Below are 26,127 nucleotides of genomic sequence, written 5' to 3' on the forward strand. Positions count from 1 at the left end.
CTTCAACAAATTTGGAAGGATCATCTTCTGATCACTGGGAGGAAAAGTGCCTTCTCTCTAAACAGTTCTTACCAGTAATGGAGTTTATTGTAATCTCTGATGGTGAAACCTTCCCACTCACTAAACAGAATCACAACAGAATTGTAGCTACTAGTCGTAGCCTTTGTCCTGTGGGAAGATGCTCAAGAGTTTATATAACCATCTTAGTTACAGAGAACTGTGGTCCACTAAAGCAGCTCCTGCACGAGGTTTGGCACAATAGAGGAAATAAACATAATGGAATCATATGTATTCAAAAGCACAAGAGCCGGTTTACTCGCTTTAATAGGACATTTTGCTCTCCTATCACTGAAGCCAGATTAATTCTAGTTTCACTTTACTTGAAACTCTCTGACGGCTCCACACTGACTACAGAAAAGACCAACATCCTTAATGCAGAATACGAGTCCTTTCAGAATCTGGCTGTTTCCCTCTCTCCTGTATCTGGTTTCTCTCTCACTAACCACAGCCTAATAATAATGTGATCACTGACCTAGAGCCAGACATCTTGGAATGTGAAGTCAAGTGGGCCTTAGAAAGCATCACTACTAACAAAGCTAGTGGAGGTGATGGAATTCCAGTTGAGCTATTTCAAGTCTTGAAAGATGATGCTGTGAAAGTGCTGCACTCAATATGCCAGCAGATTTGGAAAACTCAGCAGTGGCCACAGGACTGGAAGAGGTCAGTCTTCATTCCAATCCCAAAGAAAGGCAATGCCAAAGAATGCTCAAACTACCGGACAATTGCACTCATCTCACACGCTAGTAAAGTCATGCTCAAAATTCTCCAAGCCAGGCTTCAGCAGTATGTAAACCGTGAACTCCCAGATGTTCAAGCAGGTTTTAGAAAAGGCAGAGGCACCAGAGATCAAATTGCCAACATCCGCTGGATCATGGAGAAAGCAAGAGAGTTTCAGAAAAACATCTATTTCTGCTTCATTGACTATGCCAAAGCCTTTGACTGTGTCGATCACAATAAACTGTGGAACATTCTGAAAGAGATGGGAATCCCAGACCACCTGACCTGCCTCTTGAGAAACCTGTATGCAGGTCAGGAAGCAACAGTTAGAACTGGACATGGAACAACAGACTGGTTCCAAATAGGAAAAGGTGTACGTCAAGGTTGTATATTGTCACCTTGCTTATTTAACTTATATGCAGAGTACATCATGAGGAACGCTGGGCTGGAAGAAGCACAAGCTGGAATCAAGATTGCTGGGAGAAATATCAATAACCTCAGATATGCAGATGACACTACCCTTATGGCAGAAAGTGAAGAGGAACTCAAAAGCCACTTGATGAAAGTGAAAGAGGGGAGTGAAAAGGTTGGCTTGAAGCTCAACATTCAGAAAACAAAGATCATGGCATCTGGTCCCATCACTTCATGGGAAATAGATGGAAAAACAGTGGAAACAGTGTCAGACTTTGTTTTTTTGGGCTCCAAAATCACTGCAGATGCTGATTTCAGCCACGAAATTAAAAGACGCTTGCTCCTTGGAAGGAAAGTTAGGACCAACCTTGATAGTATATTAAAAAGCAGAGACATTACTTTGCCAACCAAGGTCCGTCTAGTCAAGGCTATGGTTTTTCCCGTGGTCATGTATGGATGTGAGAGTTGGATTGTGAAGAAAGCTGATCGCCGAAGAATTGATGTTTTTGAACTGTGGTGTTGGAGAAGACTCTTGAGAGTCCCTTATACTGCAAGGAGATCCAACCAGTCCATTCTAAAGGAGATCAATCCTGGATGTTCATTGGAAGGACTGATGCTAAAGCTGAAACTGCAATACTTTGGCCACCTCATGCGACGAGTTGACTCACTGGAAAAGTCTCTGATGCTGGGAAAGGTTGGGGGCGGGAGGATAAGGGGACGACGGAGAATGAGATGGCTGGATGGCATCACCGACTCTGTGGACATGAGTTTGAGTGTACTCTGGGAGTTGGTGATGGACAGGGAGGCCTGGCGTGCTGTGATTCATGGGATCGTGGAGAGTCGGACACGACTGAGCGACTGAACTGAACTGAACTGAACCACAGCCTGACTGAAGCAGACAGAATCCAGTGTCCTGAATAAGCAAGGCTGCTTAACCTTAAGGCTTCTCTCACCCTGTTGTCTCTGCTTGGGCAGCCCTCCCCTCCTGGTCCGCTCGGTGCTCTCGGCTTGTTGGTTAAGACTCTATGAAAACCAGGAGAGAGGACCAATGTCTCCAAGTGCAGCTTTCTACCCTCACTTGGAGCACTTCAAACAGGACCGAGTCCATGGCTACTTTCAGAACCACCTTTCCCACCACTCTGCCCATTGTTGACTCCAGGCACGCTGGTCTCCTTACAGTTCTTTACCACTTCCACTGACATTTTCCAGAGTCAAAGAATTTCTCCCAGGTATTTCCATGGTGTGTCCTCAACTTTATTCAACTCTACTCCAGCATCACCTCCCAAGAGAGGTTGTCTTTGAGCACTCTAACCAAAGAAATTTCTCCTTTTCATTTTCTGAATAGAATTACCTTGCTCTCTGGCCCCTCTATCTTACTTTTTCCTCTTTGTAGTACAGATATAACATTATGTGATTAGTAATGTTATCTGTCTTCCCTTCCAGAATGTATGCTGTCTGAGGATGGGTCTGTGTTTTGTTTACTGCTTGTGCATATTTGTGAATGAATGAATGACACCTGAAATTATATGGGTGGTTTCAGACGTCTGTCTTCCCCACACTTGACAAGCAGCGGTTGTAACCTGTTCCTCCTAGGCTACCCAGTGCCCCTTCCTGGCACAAAATAACTTCTTAATATTCCTTGGACAACTGAATGATGTCAAGTATAAATTACCTGTAACAATGGTTCTCAACAAAGGGACTCTGAATCCGTGTAAAGATGTATGAAGAATACATAAACTGAAGAATACGAGTAAATATTTCCACAATTCCTTTATCCGAAACTCTTGGCACCAGAAGTGTTTCAAAATTCAGAATGCTTCCCTACTTAATTAACACCCTTAGTAGGGTCTGGGGCAGTACCTTGTAATCAAACACATTAATTTCTTTGCAACGTGTAGAGACCTCCAAAGTGTCATAAATTATGTTCAAGTCAACTTTTTCTGTGAAATGAATTATCAAGATAAATTTTAAGAGTTTGGGATTTCAGAATTGTGGATGTGGGACTGTAGATGTAGACGAGCATATTGAAACCTGTGTAATATTTTCATGCTAAAATGGGTTCCCTACATTCCAGGTTAGAAATCACTGATTTAACCTGTTAGTTTAAAAAAACATCTATTTTTTTTTTCCCCAGTATAGCTAGCATTAATGAAGTATATACTGTGTATCAACCCCTGTGCTAAGCTTTTTAAGTATGCAGGTAAAAACTACCATTCACCTTATTTTATAAGTGAGAAAGGGCTTCCCAAGTGGCGCTAGTGGTAAAGAACCTGCCTGCTAATGCAGGACACATAAGAGACGCGGGTTCGATCCATGAGTTGGGAAGATCTTGTGGAGGAGGGCATGGCAACCCACTTCAGTATTCTTGCCTGGAGAATCCCATGGACAGAGGAGCCACAGAGGTGGGTTACGGTCCATAGGGTCACAAAGAGTCGGACATGACTGAAGTGATTTAGCACACATATGAATGAGAAAAATGGGTTTAAAGAGAGGGTTAACTACTTGCCCACACAGCTCATCAGTGGATAGGCTGGATCCAAACATCTCACAACCAGATGCCCTGCTGTGGACCTTCTGGTTACCCTGACTTCACGAAGTTCAAGATAAGCATTCTTAGTCTTGCCAAATTTCTTCATGATGTTGAGCCAAAGGAAAGTGTCTGTTATTCAAGTGAATGTAAAAAATTTCCTCTGGGTACTACTCCCTCATTGTTTAAAAAAAAAAAAAAGGCTGGCTATAAGTAGCCAACATATAACTGATATTTGTACAAGGGAATAATTTATTTCCTCAGCTAAACCAATGTTATATACATTTGTAATGAGTGATCAAGTGATTCCAGATAATTTAAAAATTATGTAGTTGCACTAACATGCCTTGATTTCTTTTGAAGAACCATGATCCAAGGGGTGCTATTCCCTGACGGATGAGAGTAAGAATGGCAGAAGAGAACAATCTGAAAGAGGTATTCTCACAGACGATATGTGGGTTTTTCATACTTACCTTTTTCAAAAACATCTTAGTTGCTGGAAATTTTTTAAGCCAGGTGGAAGTTAATCAAATGCTTTTGTGATGACCAAATTTTGAAACCCTTTCAGAATTATCAAATATAGTAGTGATCTTTTGGGAATAAGGAGTTAGTTGTGTAAGAACAATAAAGCTACATTAAAAAAATGAATCCTTGCATAGGGCTACACTACAGCTTTAACTGAAGACATAGTATTTTGGACCTTACCAAGCTTATGTGAAAGCTTCAAATTATGAAATGTAGAGTAGCTAAAGTATAACACATATTCATTTTATGATACAAAATCAGATAATATGGACATAAAGGTTAAGATATGAAAATGACATATACACTAAAACAAATCACAACAGAAACAGGCTTTATTTCAACCAGACAAGTGAATACTTTCATTAACATCAACTTCTTCAAGACATGAAGACATGGAAATTAAAGATGGTGCCCAGAAGGCAAAGAAGGAAAGTTTCATCATGGAACAATGGTACTACCCTTCAAAAATCCCTTTCGACAATATGCTCAATTCAAAAGATTAATTAGTTCTAAATCATTAGATCTCATGTTTTTCAATATTTGTCAAAGCTCTCATTTTAAAGTTACCCATCAGTCCCAATGATATCTTTCAAACAGAAAAAAAATATATAGATCAGTATCATATTTTTTTTTAATTTTAGAAAGTGGGATTGAAATATAGTTTTCAGTCTAAAATATTTCAAATAAAAAAGTTTGTTATTATTTAAGATGCATTGTTACAAAGCTCCTAGGTACATACATGTACAAAACACAGATATTACTACATGACACCTCAACCCATGACTTCTCCTAAACATCCCTGTGTGAACAGTTATCTACCGGGAGACTTTTCCTGTAAATTCCAGCATCTTGCACAAGATTTGCTGTCACTCACATGCTCTGCATGGATGAGGACATTTAATCAGAGAACACTTCAATGTAATATTATAACCTAACATAAAAGAAATTCAATGCAACACTTTATATTCATAAGGGTGATGACAAAATTGCATATATTAATAATTTTTAACTTTTGCCAGACTCACTGAATTCATAAACACTTCTTCAGAGTTTTCTCTTCAAGGGCACTTTTGAGAGCTTTAGATCTCGTGCTTAACTTTGTATTGAGTTGGTCAGCACCTTGATTAATATGAACAAGGACATTAAGGAACGAATGTGTTGCAGGGGTGGGGGGAGGGGAGTCATCTGAGGACAGAAACGGGGAAGGATTCTCTTTTTCCATAAGACAGTCAAACAGAAAAAACAAGACCAAAAATAGGTAAACAAACAAACAAAATAGTGTTCACAGTAAAACATGCCAGATTTGTAGTTTCATTTGAAACCAACAGCAAATCATGAAACGTCATGAAAAATATGTCAAGGTAAAATCTTCTAGAGTCATTACTAAATGAAATTAAAAATTATCACACTGATCAGTAAACCCCAGAAGAAAAATAACCAGCACTTACATTTCAGGTTCTTCTTTAAACATCATTCAATTTTTCAAAGTCAATGCATAAAATTGGTAGGTTTGGCCACGCTGCACAAATGTTTTTCTTTTTTTAAAAATACAGTATACAGAAAAAACTCTTGTATTCCCCATTTTGAATCGTAAGCTCAAAACCCAAGAGTAAAAGATCAGCAAGAAGGATTTTAAATTATGTACAAATCCAGCAGGTTCATCTGCCATAATGGCTTGGCTTCCGTCCCAGTGGCTCTCACCCTCTCCAGCAGCAGAGCTTGCGTCCCTGTCCTCAGAGAGGGCTGCTCCATGTCTATGGCTCATCTCTACTGGTCATCAGGCATTTTGAACAGTTCCAACAGTGCCCCGACAGCTCCAAAGTAACCCTACAACAACAATGGGAAAATTTCTGTATGATTATCTCTGAACCTTGGCCCAATACCTCCTGTTTTTCATAATTTGAGGAATGCTGCCCACTAATGCTGTGTGTGCGTGCGTGCTCAGTCCCTTATTCCTGTCTGGCTCTTTTGAGACCCTATGGACCGTAGCCTGCCAGGCTTCTCTGTCCATAGGATTCTCCAGGAAAAAATACTGGAATGGGTTGCCATGCCCTTCTCCAGGGCACCTTCCTGACCCAGGGATTGAATTCATGGCTCTGTCTCCTGCATTGGCAGGTGGGTTCTTTACCATGAGCACCACCTGGGAAGCTGTAGATAATGAGAAATTTAAAACCTGAAGTCTGGTATGAAACATGATAGAATAATAATAATAAATGCACTGTGAATCTATTTGCTTATATACATTAAATAAACTAACAGATGTAAAGTGCTTTTTGATACTGTTCTGTTCATGGGGTTCTCAAGGCAAGTATACTGAAGTGGTTTGCCATTCCCATGTATGGATGTGAGAGTTGGACTGTGAAGAAAGCTGATCGCCGAAGAATTGATGCTTTTGAACTGTGGTGCTGGAGAAGACTCTTGAGAGTCCCTTGGACTGCAAGGAGATCCAACCAGTCCATTCTAAAGGAGATCAATCCAGGGTGTTCATTGGAAGGACTGATGCTAAAGCTGAAACTCCAATACTTTGGCCGCCTCATGCGACGAGTTGACTTACTGGAAAAGACTCTGATGCTGGGAGGGATTGGGGGTGGGAAGAGAAGGGGACGACAGAGAATGAGATGGCTGGATGGCATCACCGACACGATGGACATGAGTTTGAGTGAACTCCGGGAGTTGGTGATGGACAGGGAGGCCTGGCGTGCTGTGATTCATGGGGTCGCAAACAGTCGGTCACAACTGAGTGACTGAACTGAACTGAAAGTGCTTAGGAAAAATCTCTGGCACCACAGTATACACTACTACCTTGCTGTTGAATATTTTTAGGATTTTTCGAATTATAATTATTTCATTTTAATCCTTCATGGGAAAATTCACATTATTACCCCCATTCCACAGATGAGAAATGGAAGGTGATAAAGTGAATTACCCTTTCAGGGTCACATGCCTTGTCCTGGGGCTCAATCCCCAAATCTAGCTGACTCTGAAGTTGTAATGTCTCACAGGAAGGAACTCTAAGCTTCTCTCACATGTAAAAATGAAAGAACCTGAGAAACAGAAGTTTTTAGAGAAGTTGGTTTCCAAAAGGCAGGAGACACCTCTTCTCTGGTATTTGCCTGGCTCAATGGTTACTTCCTGCAGAAATGGGTGGCAGATGTCAGAACACTACACAGCAGGGATCTCTGCCTCCACTGCCAACTGCTAACATTTATTGACGGCTTGCTGTAAGCTAGAAATTGTTCTAAGAACTTTACATGAATTTCTTCACTTAATTTTCACAATAACTTTATGAGACAAAAGCTAAAACAGAATGGAAAAGTAGTCATTGACTAAGGTCTCCAAGTCAGTGAGAGCCTGTGTTCTCAACTGCTTTACTAGACTATTTCTTTTAGGTTCCAGGATACATGCGTGTGCATACTCAGTCATGTCTGACTCTTTGCAACCCTATGGACTGTAGCCCACCAGGCTCCTCTTTCAAAAATACTGAAGTGGGTTGCCATTTCCTCCTCCAGGGAATCTTCCCAACCCAGGGATCAAACCAGCGTCTCCTGTGTCTCCTGCATTGGTAGGCAGATTCTTTTACAACCGAGCCACCTGGGGAGTCCACTTCTCTTAGGAGATGCTCACTCATATAATTGAAATGAATGAGACCAAGTGAGGACTCCAGGCAGGGCAGGAAAGTCACCTTACCAGACCTCCCAAAAGTTATCTTTCCATACCTTCCTCCAGAAAGACCTGCCTGAGAGTGAACCCAAGGAGGCAGAGGATTTTCTGAGAAGTATGTACAAGGAGATATAAAAATGCTCTGTTTTCACTGGCCATAGAGATTGAGTTTAACAGTAACAAACCATAGCTATCATCCAGAGGCCTAAGACTGTACGAAGGATATGCCTTTATACCCAGAGAAGTGGGTTTCCCTAAAACATTGGGTCTCACTCCCTATCTTACCATCAATTAACTACCTGTGTGCCCCTGTAGATGGCTTTTAATCCCTGCTGGCTTCCAGTGTTTGTTTTCTAACTTAGACCAAGAGGATCATAACTTAGGATTGCCAGATAAAACAGATAAATGCTAGATAAAATAACTGTGTCCTATATTTTTGATTGCTAAATATAGTATCACTAGGGTTTCCCCAGCGGCTCAGTGGTGAAGAATCCACCTGCAATGCAGGAGCTGCAGAAGATGCAGCTCCAATCCCTGGGTCAGGAACATCCCCTGGAGAAGGGCATGGCAACCCACTCCAGTATTCTTCCTTGGAGAATCCCATGAACAGAGGAGCCTGGTGGGCTACAGTCCACAGGGTTGCAAAGAGTTGGATACAACCGAAGCGACTTAGCACAGATATCCATAAGAGTGTTTTTCTTTTTCATTTTTTTAAGCAAAACTTTACAAGGAAAATTGATTAAGTAGATAGAAAGGGAGATGTTCTGGTTGGGGGAAGGAAAGTGAAAATTCTGAGGCCCCATCCTCCCCACAAAAAAGTTAACATCATTTCTTAGCCTGCATAAAAACATGAAAACAAAAACTTTCTTTAGTATTAATGTCTATCATTGGCCTTTAACTCTTTCGTATTTAACTTCCTATTATTTTATATGCTTTAATAAAACAGAATATAGGCTTCAGTTCAGTTCAGTTCAGTCGCTCAGTCATGTCCGACTGTTTGCGACCCCATGAATCACAGCATGCCAGGCCTCCCTGTCCATCACGAACTCCCGGAGTTCACTCAAACTCATGTCCACAGAGTCGGTGATGCCATCCAGCCATCTCATCCTCTGTCGTCCCCTTCTCCTCCCACCCCCAATCCTTCCCAGCATCAAAGTCTTTTCCAGTAAGTCAACTCTTTGCATGAGGTGGCCAAAGTATTGGAGTTTCAGCTTCAGCATCAGTCCTTCCAATGAATACCCAGGATTGATCTCCTCTAGTATGGACTGGTTGGATCTCCTTGCAGTCCAAGGGACTTTCAAGAGTCTTCTCCAGCACCACAGTTCAAAAGCATCAGTTCTTCGGCGATTGGCCTTCTTCACAGTCCAACTCTGAGAGCCCGAAATAACTTAAATGCATCAGCAACTTTTCAAATAAATAATTCAATTTGGAAATGAGAAAAATGCCACAGTATTCATTACAATGGAAATTTATGACACTTCCTGTTCTTCCTGCTGCATTATATTCAAGGCACTGGGTACCTGCTATGATAAAGAGCTGCTTTCTACAGTACTGATTATTTTCTTCCATTTTAAAATTAATTAATTTATTTTTGGCTGTGCTGGGTCTTCGTTGCCGTGCGGGCTTTTCTCTCATGGTGAGCCAGGGCTACTCTAGTTGCAGTGCTGAGGCTTCTTGCTGCAGTGGCTTCTCTTGTTGAGGAGCATGGGCAAACAAGTTTCAGTAGTTGTGGCACATGGGCTCAATAGTTGTAGCTTGTGGGCCTGAGAGCGCTGGCTCGGTGTTTGCTCCACGGCATGTGGGGTCTTCCCAGAACAGGGACTGAACCTGTGTCTCCTGCACTGGTAGGTGAATTCTTCACTACCGAGCCACCAGGGAAACCCTACAGTATTGATTTTAAAGGAGGATAGAGAAAGAAGGAAGAAAAGAGGGCTCCCCTACTCACTCTCAGAAACCTCCAATTTCTATTAGTGTAGAAACTGAATATAAGGGACTCTGAATTAATCAGAGCTCTCTGCTTCTGTAAACAGGCTGCCTAATGTCTAGCACACTAGCCTCTCAAGGCCACCATGTTACTAAGAGTAGCTGGAACACTTCTTTTCTCACCGACTGCGTTGTTTATTTGCCAAGAATCAGTTGTGTTTATCCTCAAATTTGTTTATGACAATTTCATTGTTAATGTAATAATCTAATGTAATTATATACCACCAAAACCAATAAAGAGTACAAGATGGTCACCTCTATGAAAATCCAGTTGAATTCTTAAAAAAGATGAAAAAGCTAGCTAATAATAGTGAAAGTTGCTAGGAGAGTAAATGTTGAAAGTTCTCATTACAAGAAAAAAATCTTTGTAATAATGTGTGGTGGTGGATGATAACTAAACTTATGCTATTAATAATAACCATTTTATAATATATACATATATTGAATCATTATTGTATACCTTAAACTTATACAATGTTATGTGCTAACTCTCAGTAATGAAAAAAAAATGAAACAAAGATTGAAAAAGGTAGTCACAACCATTGCTGTCTATTTAGGTAGATGCTACATATGAAAGACTGGGATAATTTAGAATGATTTTGCAATCAAATTACTTCATAAGTATCTTTAATTTCTTGACCTACTTTAAAGAAACAAACCAAAAAATCAAAAAAGGTACATAATACTGTGGATTATGAAAAAAAAGACAATTACAAAGCTCCCATCAGCAGAACCCATGCTCAAAATTAGGTCTTGGACCTACTTCAAAAAATTGGTGAGCAAATGAACATTTACACATTTTATATTAAAACAGAATGTTGAAAGTAGGGAGGTATTTTCCTAGGATCACTCATTTTTTAACTTAAAAAAAAATTAACCATCTACTAGTCTTGATTGTCGGAGAAGGCAATGGCAACCCACTCCAGTACTCTTGCCTGGAAAATCCCAGGGACAGAGGAGCCTAGTGGGCTGCCGTCTATGGGGTCGCACAGAGTCAGATACGACTGAAGTGACTTAGCAGCAGCAGCAGCAGCAGTCTTGATTGTTGGATAAGAGAACTTCCATTTTATATACTGTTCTTCCTTATCTTTTACATAAATACAAACTAAGGAACCCACTCACATGTTAGACAACCCAAAAATGTCCACGGAGGACAATTAAGTCCATGTGAACTTAACTTACCTCATGTTCCAAAAACAGAGCTTTTAGCTGTCCTTTGGACCAAAAATCCATGGCGTATGCTAGCAGCTTCATGGAGACCATATTGATTCTGAGAAAATTCCCAACAAATACAACCCTATCAATATTCTGGGAAAAGAAAAAACGAAAGAGAAACAATGAACTATGGCATAAAAATAGCATTTAACAGACCCAATGCTTTGTATATCACTGTGTTCCAGGACCTTGCAGAGTGAATTTGTTGTTGCTGTTAAGTAGAATTATTTCAGGATTTCCAAGATGAAGCCAAACCAACCTCATAGTTCATTCCACAATTTGCATGGGTGAGGCAGAGGCTGATATTGGGCTTGTTTATAGGTATTATGTTAGGTTGCCTTGGGTCTAATATAAAATTCACCTCCTAACATTTCTTATATGAAATTAAAACTGGAGTTCAAGCACATCCAAATTGCTTGTGCATTCCTTCATCCCCCAAACTTCCAACTCTAAAATATTATCAACTCATAAATTATTTTTTAATAAATTTTATGTATTTTTTAAAAAATTAAAAACTGTATTTTGGCTGTGCCATGTGACTTGTGGGACCTCAGTTCCCTGACCAGGGATCAAACCCAGGACACTGCGATGGCAGCACCAAATGCCAACCACTAGGCTATCGGAGAACTCCCAGCCAACTCATAAATTAAACGGTTATGGTATGAGTTATTCATCTAACAAGACTGGTCAGGTTGCTCTGTTGCAAACACTGGGAACACAAAAAAGAAATGATACCCAGTTTCGCCCTTTAGAATATATGATGAAATATCCTGTTTGATCAATATGTGGGTTACAATAAGATAACGAAAAATACATTTATATTTTTGTTGTCATGGATACACATTTGCATTCTGAACACACACCTCACACTGAACTCAGCCTGTCTGCCACACAGACGCTGCTTACCATCACTCACTCACTGAGCCAGTTGCTATGGTCACTCACATAAAAGGGAACAGAGTCTTGGGATCTGGCATTATTTTCTGTTCAATCTATCAAGAGCAACCAGAGTGTGGGAACATCACTTTCTGTCTCAGATTTTAACAATACATGTTAACAAATCTATTAACCACAGTGAAAATTTTCTCTGGGTAGAGGTGTGGGAGGTAACTTTAATGTTTTCACAAATAAGAACTGTAGCCACAAACTGCCCAGGTAGGACTTGCTCAAACTTTCAGTCCTGCATTGCTCTGGCAGGAAGCCAGAAGAAATGGAAATGGCATTGGAATGTGATAGATACTCCTATTTCAAATAAATTCCAGGTGGGTCAAAGATATAAATGTTAAAAAAAAAAGAAAAGAGACAAAGAAAACATGGAAGAATTCTTTTTAAAAATGTCAAAGTAGAAAAGGTATAACACTTAGACTCCATTAAAGAACAGTCTGACATATTTAATTCAAAAATCAAATATTTATTCAGTATGTTTATCCTATAATGATAGAGTCAAAACAAACAGAAAAACTAAAATCAATGGCTACCTCTAGGGATGTTAAAATTTGAGAGATGGGATGGCAGTGGTGACTCATTTCCATGTATACTCTACTTGTGGTGTCTTAAGAGTTCTGTATTATGTGTTTGTACTCTCTATTAAAAAAAATGAATAAAAACTTTAAAAGTTGGTAGAGAACTGTTTGATAGCATTCCAATAATCACAGAAAAATATTTTAGAATCAGTAAATGTGGTGTCCCTCCAAGAAATGGCTGGAATCTAAGATCCTCCAATCCATCCTCCAGGGAGCAAAGCAATGGCTGGTAGGACGCTGGCTAACAGAACCCTGACCCCAAGTGGTCCGTGGGTCCTCTCATTTATTCAACACCACAGAAACATTCAAGAGTTACTCTAACTATTAATAGTATGTACCATGGCTACACTATACTCCAACAATAAATGGTATTGACACTGAAATAAAAGTAAAAAATAAAATCAGTTACTCTACTCGTAAAGTGATTATGATACCTGTAAAAAGATCTGCTGGCTCACTGCAGCTCTCTGGAAAGTAGGGGAAATGGCACTCATTGCTCTGTTGGATGGGAGACATTTCACCAAGTGACCTTTGAGAGTTTATGGGCACAGCCAACTATACACATACTAGTCCTAGGGCTTGTTTGGCTACTTGGGAAAACTTTCCTCAAAGGTTAATGTCAAAAAATAAATTCTCTGTTAAAGTGAATCCCATGACCACAGTGGACTTTGAAAAGCCATGTCTCTGGAATACATACTTTCATCTGAATACTGAGGGTGGTATTTAAACTCCAATCGAAATGGGGGCTTACAAAAATTCTGTTCAATACTGTAAAAGGAGTGTGTCTCTTTCATAACCCTAGAGTTCAAAGGCAGGGCTGTCATCCACGTCATGAAGGCTGCCTCATACCCTGTTCAATATTCCACTGTTCAACTAGAAGGGGGCTGGAGAGGGTTTCTGCAGTTAATTCTTGATCTGAGTGGTGGCTATACAGGTGTGTGTGTGTACACATGCACATGTATCTGACAATTTGTCAGCTGTACCCCTGTGATTTGAGCCCTCTTCTGTATGTATGTCACATTTCTATGAAAATTCATATTTTAAAAACTCTATTACTGATGCTCCAGTGCTAAGTTGCTTTAGTCATATCTGACTCTTTGTGACCCCATGGACTATAGCCCACCAGGCTCCTCTGTCCGTGGGATTCTCCAGGCAAGAACGTTAGCAAGCAGGTTCTTTACCACTAGCGCCACCTGGGAAGCCCCACTACTGATGCTTCAGTGATTCTTTAATACTTTTACTTATTCCACATCCCAATGCCTCTTTCTTGTCTTCCTAATTCAACTCGGTGAGAACTGTTCCACTTGCCACATCTTGTATTTCAGAAAAGGGTTCTGTTCTTCTCAAAGGAATTCTGCCATGTTTTAAAACACATTACCAAAGCTTTGTCAGTCACCAGCTCTGCCCTTTCTTGTGCCTGGGGCTCTGGCTGGCCTCAGCTGTAGCAAGCTCTCTGTGCTTTGATAGCCCTGTACAATGCTGCTTGAACTCCATGCCACAAGGCAACACTGTAAAGAAGCTGAAAGCAGAGAGAATATCGAATATTGCAAGTGGAATGTTTTACCTGCAATTGTTTACAAGATGCATGAGATTTCCCTCACAGTTCTATAATAGGTGTGTGTCCATGAGGTTGGAGAGGTTATAGCACGGACTGTCATTTTTACTGTGTTTCCCTGGTTAGATGGTTTTATTTGTCATCACCCAGTGCCTCCTTAAAAATAAAACACATACCCCTCTCCCTCCCCCAACACACATCCCTCATGTTCTACAAGGTATGGTTGTAAGAAACAGCAGGTTTTCCAAGGATCTGTAGTGTTGTGCGGGTCAACAGTTATTGCGCTGCCAAAAATGTTTATGAATGACAGATGGCTGTCCCGGGGTTAAGGCCTTACCTCATTCAGTGCACACATCCGAGCAATGGAGCCAATGTTGTTGGTGATAGTGACGAGGGTGGCTCGGGCGAGGTCTTCCTTGCTGATGGAATCTCGCTTTTCCTTACTCATCATGTTGCCAAAGCTATGTTGGAAATATTAGCGAGTGTTCAAAATCATCCTCAGGCAGGCCCCATGCTTCCACCAAAGTACAGCGGAGAGTTTTATGAATAACTCTGATCAAGCTCAAATGGCCTGATTTAGCTACCATGGTTTACAAGCTGACAGGATTACCATATGGATGACTGGCCGCCCTTTTCTTAATAGGGACAAAGTAGCATGGCTATTAATGGGGAACAAAAAATTATTTTTTAATGCCTCTAGATATCTGGACAAGAATGGAACAGGGGAAACTGTTGCAGTTTTCCAGAACCTTCTTTCAAAGCTGCCTTATTTTAAGCACAGGTATCCAAAGCTAAACGTCTCGGTGCTTCATCAAGGGCAGGAGATCAAGTCTGAGCTCCAATACCATAGATCCTTGCACCAGGCTGGTGGGTTGACATTTAAAAAAAAAACGAACTAAATGAACAGCCAGGGTGGAGAGGCTGCCTTGTGTTTAATCACTACTGCTCCTAGCTACTTAGTCTCTACCTTGATGCTACCGCAGATCCTTGAAGGCCAAATCGTTCATAGTCTCCTCCGTAAATGTCCTTCACCAGCTTATCAACATTGGTGCTGTCGCCTTTAGCTGCCATTTCCAGAGCTTCTTCAAAGGTCTCACAACCAGTCAGCAAGCAACAAAGGCCTAGGAATGTTCCACCTCCAAGACTGAAGGAACAATAAGGTTTATTTTTTAAGTTTTACTTGAAGACTTTGCCCGTCCAAGTCCCCAACTACATCAAGACCACTAATACAGGTGAATAAAAACAGAAGAAAAACTAAGGGGCACTTGAATTAAAGTGCTGGGTGAAAAAGAGCTTTAGGGTAGATCAGATTGAAAAAAAAAAAAAAGAGGGCAGAGACTAAAAGAAACATCAAGGAAAACTTGCCCTGAATTTTAAGAACAAAACCCAGAGAAAGACTCTCACTGATTTCCGTTGTGAGACCTTCAACTAGCTGCTGACCTAAGTGCTTCATGCAATCGTCCCACATAGAAAATGGGGCCAAATCATGAGCTAGCTTCCTTAATTTGGGTGGTGTGAAAGTGGCAAATAACCAGAGAAATGACTGCTATTAAAAAACAAACAAACATATGTAGCTAAATACAAATACTTAGAAACTGTGTATACATGAAGCATAGTTCATATCTAGAGAGACAGACTCTATGATGACAAAACTGAACTGGGACTCTGCCAGGAATAGCCAGTCCCAAAGCTGTATCTTTCCTCTGACCTTGATTCTCCAGCAGAAATAATTTCATTGAAGATTCTCAGAAATTTCAAAAAGGAAACAATTGATGGATCTCATATTTGATTTTTTTTTCTTGTAAACTTTGGAAAAGATTATTAGTATTTTATTTACTATCCGATAGTCAAAAAATAGTAACAGAGATCTTAAAATGGATTCAGTGCTTGAACCATGTTTCAAAAGCTTTCAGTTTTTTTTTTTTTTGTGGGGGGGTGGCGCAGGGAATTCCTCTACAATAGTCTTTTGAGACAAAATTCGAAACCAATCATGATAGTTGAGAGGGAACTCAATTGTGTATTAATATCAAAGTTATTTGAGGGGAAGAAAAGCAGATTCAGAATAAAACTGTCATCAGTGAGCTCCTGGCAGAGAAGAGCACTGATATGGCCATGAATGGGCCTTACTCTCTATTTACCACTCAGAAGAGTAAATGCGTATCAGTTTGTTCTGAAATTCAAAGAACTGCCAGCTTTGGGGATTCCATATGTGTTTGGATACTGGCTTTTAAGAGAAAATTCAAATTGAGATTGAGATATTTTCAAAAACTTAAATCTAAAAAAAAAAAAGAAAATTTAGGGTAAACTATATTTATTGTCAAAAAGTTGTTACCAAAAAGGTACCAGATTATAGACACACAGTTCTTTAGAATTTACATCTAAGGTGTAACTGTAATATTTCTTAAATAGTGATTCTTACAAAAATACATACTTGATTGAAATGATGTGTCTTGGTAGCAAATTGGGTAGTTAGGCACCAGTCACAGCTATCCAAACTGTAGGTGCAGGAGGGCAAAAAGAGCTCCACGGGCATTACTGCCTTGACAACTCAGTCACAGCAGCAATTTTGGCTTTCCTCTAAGAAAGCTTGTGTTTATTTACATTTAACATTGTGCACCGTGAGATGTTGTTAGTTTTTAGTCTGCCCCACATAGCTAGCATGGTTTAATGGGAACACTTTTTGGCTTGTGTGTCACATGAATTTGTCTTGTTTTCTCTCTGTATATGTGTGTGTACACACATATGTATATGTGTCTATTTTTTAAAAATGCTTGGCTCCCATTTCTAGTTTCTACCTTTCATCCACACTAATATCCTGTCTTTGAAATCAGGTATTTGTAATTCCTCAAGGTGTTCAGCAACTGATTCCAAACATATAAGCATTTAAAGGCACCGGCTGACTTAGAAAGAAGGCAACTCATCATCTGATGTGTTGGTATGAGTGAGAAGGGACGAGGGTTTTGTATGACTGGAAAATGACAGGTGACTCCAGACAAAGAATTGGTGCTGAATGGGGAGAGCAAGCATGCACTGGCACAGCTGGGGCACTGCAGGTCGGAGGAAAGAATGCACAGTTGCAGAAGAGCGCTTTATTAACGTCCTCAACATGCCCCCGTTGTCTAGTGATTCTCTCGCTCATCATCAGATGCATGTTTGTTTCAGCAGACACATAACAAAACCCTCAGCAAGTCAGAGACCAAAACATTCTTTTTTTAAAAAACTTAACAAACTTTTAGTGAGGAATTTCAGGAAGAAAGTAAAAGAATCCAATTACATGAATCTCATGCCCTTAAAACAGATTCCAAAAGAATGAAATAAGCTGCACTGCTCATTTCATCGAAGCTTGAAAAGTCTTTATATTCCTCTTTTCGTAGATTACACATTCTAATAAAGTAAGCTGTTGAGCTCTGCTTTTTTTTTTCATTGGTATAATTGGAGTTGTGTCAACAGAAATGAAATGTTGCTACGAATCTAGGATGCAGTAAAATTACATGTAACACTGAAACAAATAATTTAAAATCATATGTCTAAAAGAAAACTGATATCCTGTAATAATGTGGCTTCCTAAAAATAAAAATGCTTAATAGGAAAGTAGCGTATACGAGAATAACAAAAAACCTAGAGTTCTAGCCATCATAGGAGGAGTAGCAGAACTTAAAGATCAAGCCACACACTGATGTTCACGGCTGACCAAAATACAGGCACACCTCATTTTCCTGTGCTTCACTTTATGGCACTTTATAGAAACTGAGTTTTTATAAATTGAAGGTTTGTGGCAATCCTGGATCCCCAAGACTATCTATCAGTGCAATTTTTCCAATGGCACTTGTTCACTTTGTGTCTCTGTGTCACATTTTGGGTAATTCTCACAATATTTCAAATTTTAACATTATGATTATATGTGTTACAGTGATCTGTGATCTTTGGAGTTACTATTACAAAACGATTATGACTTGCTGAAGGCTCAGATTTTGGTTAGCATTTTTTAGGAATAAAATTTTTTAATCAAGTTATATATATGTATTTTTAAACATAATGTTATTGCACAATTAACAGACTACAATATAGTGTAAACACAACTTTTAAATGCACTGGGAAACCAAAAGATTTATGTGATTCGCTTTACTGTGATACTGGCTTTATTGCAGCAGTATGGAACTGATCCTGCAATTTCTCTGAGGTATGCCTATAGTTTAGAGATCAGTGGTTTTCTAACTTGGATCAAAAACAAAACAAAAAACCTTTGGCAGAATTACTGGTTGCACAAGGAAGACCTGGGGTCCAGAGACTTGATATTTCGTGCCCCTCTCCAACCTGTGGCAGCACTGAAAAAGGCTCTCTCATAACCTTCAGTCTCCTGCAACCCCTTTCCAAAACTACTGGTTAAAGAGAGCTTGTCAGAAAGCTTGGACATACAAACAGTATTCGCTGATTGCAAAGCACTGGTCATTAACCAGCATTTACCAGTCATTGGAATTTACAGGCACTACTGCACATATATCAGATACCAAACATCACAGTTTGGCTCATTATTCAAAGACAATCAGATCCTTTGAAGCTCCAAGGTTGAAAGTATGTACCTGTGATATAAATCATGACTTTTTTTTACTGTTAATCAATAAAACTATAAATATCTCTAATTGTGGACAATGATTAGCTTGTTGTTACCATGGGACTAGCTCTACCAATTTGATGGCTCCTTTTGGGAGGAAGTCTGTAGCTGAAGATTATACCTTTCTCAGGAGATCACTCTCTTCAGGTAAACCCAGCCTAGCCAAAATATTTACTTGTCTCTGATACTTCTGACGGTCCTAATGAGGCTGTGGGGCCAGTTGTGATTCTTCAGCTTAGTGCTGTATTCTTAGTAAGAAAGTGTGTTGCCTGGAGGCAATTTATACACACACAAGCAGGATCAGTCAGGATGTGTATACCAGGGTTTCCTTATATCACTAACTGTTAACATTTGGGACTTGACACTTTTGCCATAGGGGGCTATTGTAGGATATTTAGCAACATCCTTGGTCACTAGACGCCAGTATCACTGAATCTCCAGTTGTGACAACCAAAAAACAATGTCTCCAGACATTGTCAAACCTCCCTTCTCTGAGCGGCTCAAGCTTCCTTTCCCCAGTGGTGAACCACTGATTTATGCAGACCCATTACAAGTCATGTTAATATAGGAGAAAAGCAGTGCTCGGCTCTCATACATGAGCAGAATTACAGAATGTCGGTACTGGAGAAGCGGGTACAAATTAAGAAACAACTCACTTCATGGCACAAACAAGGATACTGAGGCTCAGGGGAGTTACATGATATCTTTGTCTATCAAAAACAACACTTTCGATATCATGTCTCAAAGCACATGTCACACAGTGCAAGTTCCTTAAATCGTTCCTTCAAAAATGGGTTTTTGTGGCCCAATAAGTTAAAGAAACTTCATTCTAATCCTCTTACAAGTAAAACCTTGTAATTTTGTTTACACTATGATCTCGCAGAGATTTCTGACCCTGTGTCTCCTAGCGGAAACCGCGTTTACCTGGTCCCTGTAACTCTTTTATAGTTGTCCTTGGAGTACACTGCCAGGATGCTGACACCTGATCCCATGTTCACCAGCAACATAGGGTACGGGTTATCCAGGCAGTACGGCTTTTTCTGACACAATTCGGGATTTGTGGGATTTTCAAAGTAGTAACATTCCGGCTTGCCGTTGAAGCCAATGGAGTCGACGTAAAGCAGGCCCTGAATCAGACAGTCCAGTTCGTCCAGTTTGTGGAGCTGCAGATCAGCAATCTGAAAGAGAACAAGCCCATGGGAGGGAGATTGCCACCACCTCAGGGGATGCCCTGGGGGCTTTTGTTTGGTCTTAACGTGTCATGAACATGAAAGACATGGAAACATTGTTCCAGCACTGCGCTGTGAAATCTTGTTGAGACTCAGTCATTCCAATGGAAAACCAGCCACTAGCATGTGGGGTGGGTTAAATGCTTGCCCCTGAAAGATATGCCCATATTTTAGTTTTCAGAACCTGTGACTCTAACCTTATTTGGAAACAAGGTCTTTGCATATGTAATTAAATTAAGGATCCTGAGGTGAAGAGAGCATCCTGGGTTATCTGGGTAGCCCTTAGTCCATGGACAATTTCCTGATAAGACACAGGGAAGACTAGATGGACACAGCGGAGAAGGCCGCATGAAGACAGAAGGCAGAGACTGGAGGGCTGCACGACAGGCCAGGAATGCCAGCAGCCACCGGATGCCAGAAGAGGCAAAACATGGGTTCTGCCCAAGAGTCTCTGAAGGAAGTGTGGTCCTAGCAACACCCTGATTTCATCTTTCTGGCCTCCAGAACTGTGACTGAATACATTTCTGTGGCTTTAAGCCGCTAGGAGGGTGGTAATTTGTTATAGCAGCCACAGGAAACTAACCCAGCATACCATGGGGTGAAGAGAGTGAGAATGTTCTGGAAGCAGAAAGACTTCTACACTTCCTTGAAAAGATACACAGACTTGAGGGAGGCACATGAGCCTTAGGGCTGGGGACAATCTCCTTTGAGCCCAAATAGCCCAGTTCTCCTTTTCCCAGGCCCCAGGCTTTGGAGTTAGAGGGGCCTGACTTTGAATGCTAGCTCTAACACTTAGCTAATTGAGGGATGTGGGGCAAGTTCCTTAACGTCTCAAGCCTCAGTTTCCTCCTCTGTAAAATAGGGATGATACCCACAGCATAGTGTTGTGAAGACTACATGATAATAATATATAAAATTCTGCGACTTCTTTGGTGGTCCAGTGGCTAAAACTCTGCCCTCTCTGTGCAGGGGAGCCCAGGTTTGATCCCTGGTCAGGGAACTCCATCCCAAATGCTGCAACTAAGAGTTTACATGCCATAAATAAAGGTCCCATCTGCTGCAACTAAGGCCCAGAGCAGCCAAACAAATAAATATCTTAAAAAATAAAACAAAATGCTTACACATGGCTTGGCAAGTACAAAGGACTGGAAAAATAGTGACTCTTTTACTAATAGCTTAGGTAGTCCCAGAGTGTTCTTTCATGCTCCTGAGAAACAAAAACTCCTTTTCTCCTAGGTACTGGGGGGAAAAAGAAAAGGGGAATGAGTTAACTGAGGGCTAGCCTTAGCAGGCAATGGGTACTTTGCATCCTCAAAAGTTTGTTCATGGTCCTCAAAAGTTTATTCATAGTCCTCAAGAGTGATATTACTGCTAGTCCAAAAAAAAAAAAAGAAAACAATCTAATATTCACCAACATGAATCAACAATGGAAGATAATTTATAGGGTCTAATTTAAATTTTAAAAAATCTCTTTAAGAAAATAATAACTAGTATTTATTGTTTACTATATGCCCAACCCTTATACTAGATCATTTAGTTCTCACAAAAGTCCTATGAAGAGGTATCATTATCCTAATGCTATGTTTGAGGCTCACAGACCTGAAGTAACTTTCTCTAAGTGACACAACTGGCAAATGCCTTGCTGTTCCTCTCCTGTCTTCATTCATAATGAGTCCTGCATCTGGAATCTGGAAACCACCTACACAAGTACTCTACTTAGATATATTGCCCCCAGAGCATTATATTCATTATGAAAGTTAATAGCTAGAAGGAAATTTTGGACTTTTTGTCATCTCATTGTCCCAGTCAACAAAATCTACTGAAGCTTTATCTGCAGAGCAGAGTTGGAACAGGTTACTAGCAAGATAGTGGACGTTTTCTTGATATACAAGAAAAAGCATTCTAAATGACACATGATGATAAAGCAAATCAATCAAATGATTCTGAACATTTCATTTTTCACCAAGTGAAACTCTGGCTGAGATGCATATCATGATTCACGTGTTCGGGGGTAATACTATAGGTGTAAGACCGGAGATCTAAATGCTGTTGTGATACATAGCCGTGTAAATCTTCCTCCTGGATTCCTCAGCTCTGCCCATATCTTCCATCACACTCACAGCAAGGGTCACAGCAAGGGTTCTGGCTTGCTTTTTGGTTCACTGGGTGCCCCTGCGCACCACGCTCAAAGGCCTGTCCATTATAATGGCTTAATAAACATTTCTTAAATAGAACAGGGAAAGTCGTCCCCTCTTAAATCACCCCACAGTGAAAGGTAGCGATTTCATCAGCCAGTCTTGGGGCCATAGGTTAACCTGCTTAAAAATTAATCAGAGGTCCATCAACAATATTGACAGCCATGCCCAGAACTAACATCACAAACGAGAACAAAGTCTGTCCAGGAGACGTCCTGAAACTGCTCAGGAAAAAGAAAAACCTGTCAAGGCATATAAAGGCATGTGACTTTGCTCTGAAAGGAAAGATCTCAACTGTCCCCTCAAAATCACTTTCAAATCATGTGCTAGTGCAAACAGACATCTCTTCTATAGCATTTTACTGAGGGATGGGTATTTGTTTTTATTTTTTAACTGGAGTATAATTGCTTTACAATGTTGTGTTGGTTTCTGCTATACAACAACATGAATCAACTATATGTATACATATATTCCCTTCCTCTTCAGCCTCCTTCCTCTATCCGTCCCACCCCTCTAGGCCATCACAGAGCACTGAGCTGAGCTCCCCGTGCTGTGAAGCTGCTTCCCACTAGCTAGCTATTTGACACATGGTAGTGTATTTATGTCAGTGCTACTCTCCCAGTTTGTCCCACCCTCTCCTTCCTCTCCTGCATCCACAAGTCCATTCTCTATGTCTTCTTCTCTATTCCTGCCCTGTTCATCAGTATCGATGGATATTTCTGAAGCCTGAGGTCATGCACCCCCAACTGAGAAACAGAAATATTAGTCACTTTCATTGAGACCAATGGAAACCTCCCTTGAAGGTCTTTCTCATCCAGGAAATAGGACAGGCTCCCAAGTGTAAGCCATGAGTCAAATCATTACTTGGACAGCATGTTCAGGTCCCAGCTATAGAGAAGTGCTCTTTCTTGGGACTTAGTTTTCTTTATACTGGGGGTAAACAGAAACAAATGCTGCAGGAGCCAGTAAAGGAGTAAAATCCCTTGACTAAATGTTCAAGTAACAGCAGGATGGGGATTGTGGCACACAAGGCAATCCACACAAATTCACTGCAGTCCATGTGATAATGGGGGCTCAATGTTGCCAAATGATTAGATTTCTCAAGAGTCAGAAATCTAGATTTTTACGTGAAAACTTCCAATTTTTAAATGCTGGCAGCTATATGTGTATATATATATATATATATATATATATAGAGAGAGAGAGAGAGAGAGAGAGAAGGGCACCATAACAGCTGTGGGATACATCTGCTGCTGCTGCTGCTAAGTCACTTCAGTCGTGTCCGACTCTGTGCGACCCCAGAGACAGCAGTCCACCAGGCTCCCCCGTCCCTGGGATTCTCCAGGCAAGAACACTGGAGTGGGTTGCCATTTCCTTCTCCAATGCAGGAAAGTGAAAAGTGAAAGTGAAGTCGTTCAGTCGTGCCCGACTCCTAGCGACCCCATGGACTGCAGCCCACCAGGCTCCTCCATCCATGGTATTTTCCAGGCAAGAGTACTGGAGTGGGGTGCCATTGCCTTCTCCAGGGATACATCTGACTTCCCACTAATAGGCAGTAAATTCCTATGAATTTTATATGTATGCTTAATGGTGATCTCTATAATGGGTCTTAGATGATGGTAGATCTGAAATATCAGATGAAGCGAATATGCAGATGAAGCTTCAGTTAATATGAACATAACCTTCTCACCAAGGTGTGTTGGTAAATGTTTAACAATTAGCTCTCTGGGAGCAAAAGCCCTGGTTTACAGCATTTACCAATTTCAGTTGTATCATCACTCCCACCATGGCCAGCTTCAAGCTGCCAACACAATGTCACTAAGCACAAAGTTGGGAAGACACAGTGGGTTCTCATGAGCCCATAGGAGCTCATGCTCTAGCAGGAGCACTCCAGCACACCACTGCGTGTAACTCTCCTTAGCACTTTCAGAAAATATGATTTGCAGGACTTCCCTGGCAGTCCAATGGTTAAACCCTTCGCTTCCACTGCAGTGGGCACCAGGCTCAATCCCTGATTGGGAACTATGATCCCACATGCTGCATAGTGCAGCCAAAAAGAAAAGAAAGTATGAGTTCTGCCAGTTCTTAAATCATTAAGTTTAAACTATTCCCCAAACTTAAAAACAAGAAATCAAAATTAGCCCTAAGACTCAAACTCTGTAAATAATGGGGATAGGGGAAGAAATAAAGTAAAAAAAAAAAAAACAACAAACTTTTTTTTCAAGTTATTACTATGATAAACTAATTCTGTTTTGCCCATTCCCAAAGTCCCAGTGGGGATTCTCAAATTTTAGGCACCATCAGAACACCTGGAGGCTTTGTTAAATCAGATTGCTGGGCCCCCACCCCCAGAGTTTCTGACTGCCTGTCTAACAATATCCCAAGTGATCCAGATGCTGCGGGTCCTGCGACCACATAGACTTTGTGCTGAAGAGCTAGTATGAATGCATGATCACACCACAGTACAGTGACAACAGGCCTTCAATAAAATCACATACTTTTCCCAGTACCAGCTGCCCTAGTTAACTTTCAGGGCTCTTTTCAAGAACCCAGTGAGATGGCTGTGTGAAAATGCCTTGGAAACATGAGTTACACATGAGTTATACAACTTATACAAGAGGTAAAATAATTCAATCTTAAGTTGAAATACATTTGGAAACCCATTTCCAAACTGAAGGCTCTGGTTTCTCAAAGGAATTCGGTGATTCCCTGTATGCTGAAATTAGAAAAAAAAAAAGGATTCTAAACACAAGACATGTTGATGACACAATTTTAAGAGGTTCTCTTTATGTGCTTCCCTGTGTCAAAAATAACTAAATAGCAAAAATTATTATATATAAGATAGGCTAAATAAGAAGGTCCTACTGCATAACACAGGGGACTATAGTCAATATCCTATGACAAAACATAATGGAAAAGAATATGAAAAAGAAGGTGTATATGTGTATCTATACAGAGAATCTTTCTGCTGTACAGCAGAAATTAACACACAATTGTAAATCACTAATGAAAGTCACTCAGTCATGTCCGACTCTTTGCGACCCCATGGACTATACAGTCTATGGAATTCTCCAGGCCAGAATACTGGAGTGGGTAGCCTTTCCCTTCTCCAGGGGATCTTCCCAACCCAGGGAACAAACCCAGGTCTCCCGCATTGCAGGTGGATTCTTTACCAGCTGAGCCCCAAGGGAGGCCCAAGAATACTGAAGTCGGTAGCCTATCCCTTCTTCAGGGGATCTTCCCGACCCAGGAATTGAACCAGGGTCTCCTGTATTGCAGGTGGATTCAATTAGATTCAACTAGGAAATCAACTAGACTTCAATACAATAAACTTTCAAAGTAACTAAATAAATAGCTGAATGAATAAATAAATAAATAAATGCATTCATACATACATATATATGTTCATAAATCTGAAAAAAAAAAAACCATCTCAGGAGGTTTCATGCCTGCTCTCCATGGGAGTATGCTATGGACCTACCCCATTATATCACTCTCCTGCCCTTGAGAAATGAGTCACTAAATTGTTTTTCACAAAATGAATAAAAATACATCTGTATGATAACCCACACTTCCCAAGGTGCTTCTGCTGACACTGGCTCCATAAGTCATAGTGGAAATGGCAGAAAAGGTTATCTTACTAAGCTCAAGAACAATCTGCATATAAAATAGTTGACTCTGAACTATAGATTACACTCGGGGCTCTTTGCTCCTTACCCAGGAGAGCTAAGAGAGACCCGAAAGAGAACTGAATTTCAAATGTTCTGTGAGTTAATAACAAAACCTCAAAGATGGCTTCATCCTCCTGATACCCAACGATAAAAGGTGTACATTAATGGCCAAAAGGATTGAGCCAGAGTGAAGGGGAGGTGTCTGCCAAAGCTTATGCTCCTACAATATCACAAATCTATTCCT

At 40.6% G+C, this 26,127-nt stretch overlaps 1 protein-coding gene across 6 annotated transcripts in view; it reads right to left on the reverse strand.

Moving 5' to 3' along the window:
* Positions 1–4,554: 4,554 nt before the first annotated feature.
* PANK1 (pantothenate kinase 1) overlaps positions 4,555–26,127 on the reverse strand; it is a 108,374-nt gene continuing 86,801 nt past the window's right edge. For all 6 annotated transcript variants that reach the window (XM_088842130.1, XM_088842131.1, XM_088842132.1 and 3 more), the window contains 5 exons: positions 19,713–19,966; positions 15,144–15,320; positions 14,514–14,637; positions 11,066–11,191; positions 4,555–6,067 (listed from right to left, as the gene is read on the reverse strand). In XM_088842130.1, the coding sequence (XP_088698256.1) occupies positions 6,008–6,067; positions 11,066–11,191; positions 14,514–14,637; positions 15,144–15,320; positions 19,713–19,966 (741 nt within the window). In that variant the 3' untranslated portion in view covers positions 4,555–6,007. The remainder of the gene's footprint in view (positions 6,068–11,065; positions 11,192–14,513; positions 14,638–15,143; positions 15,321–19,712; positions 19,967–26,127) is intronic.

The sequence above is a fragment of the Moschus berezovskii genome, chromosome 12, assembly GCF_049115385.1.
Source record: "Moschus berezovskii isolate FMDL1 chromosome 12, NW_MosBer_1.0, whole genome shotgun sequence".
NCBI classification, from domain to species: domain Eukaryota; kingdom Metazoa; phylum Chordata; class Mammalia; order Artiodactyla; family Moschidae; genus Moschus; species Moschus berezovskii.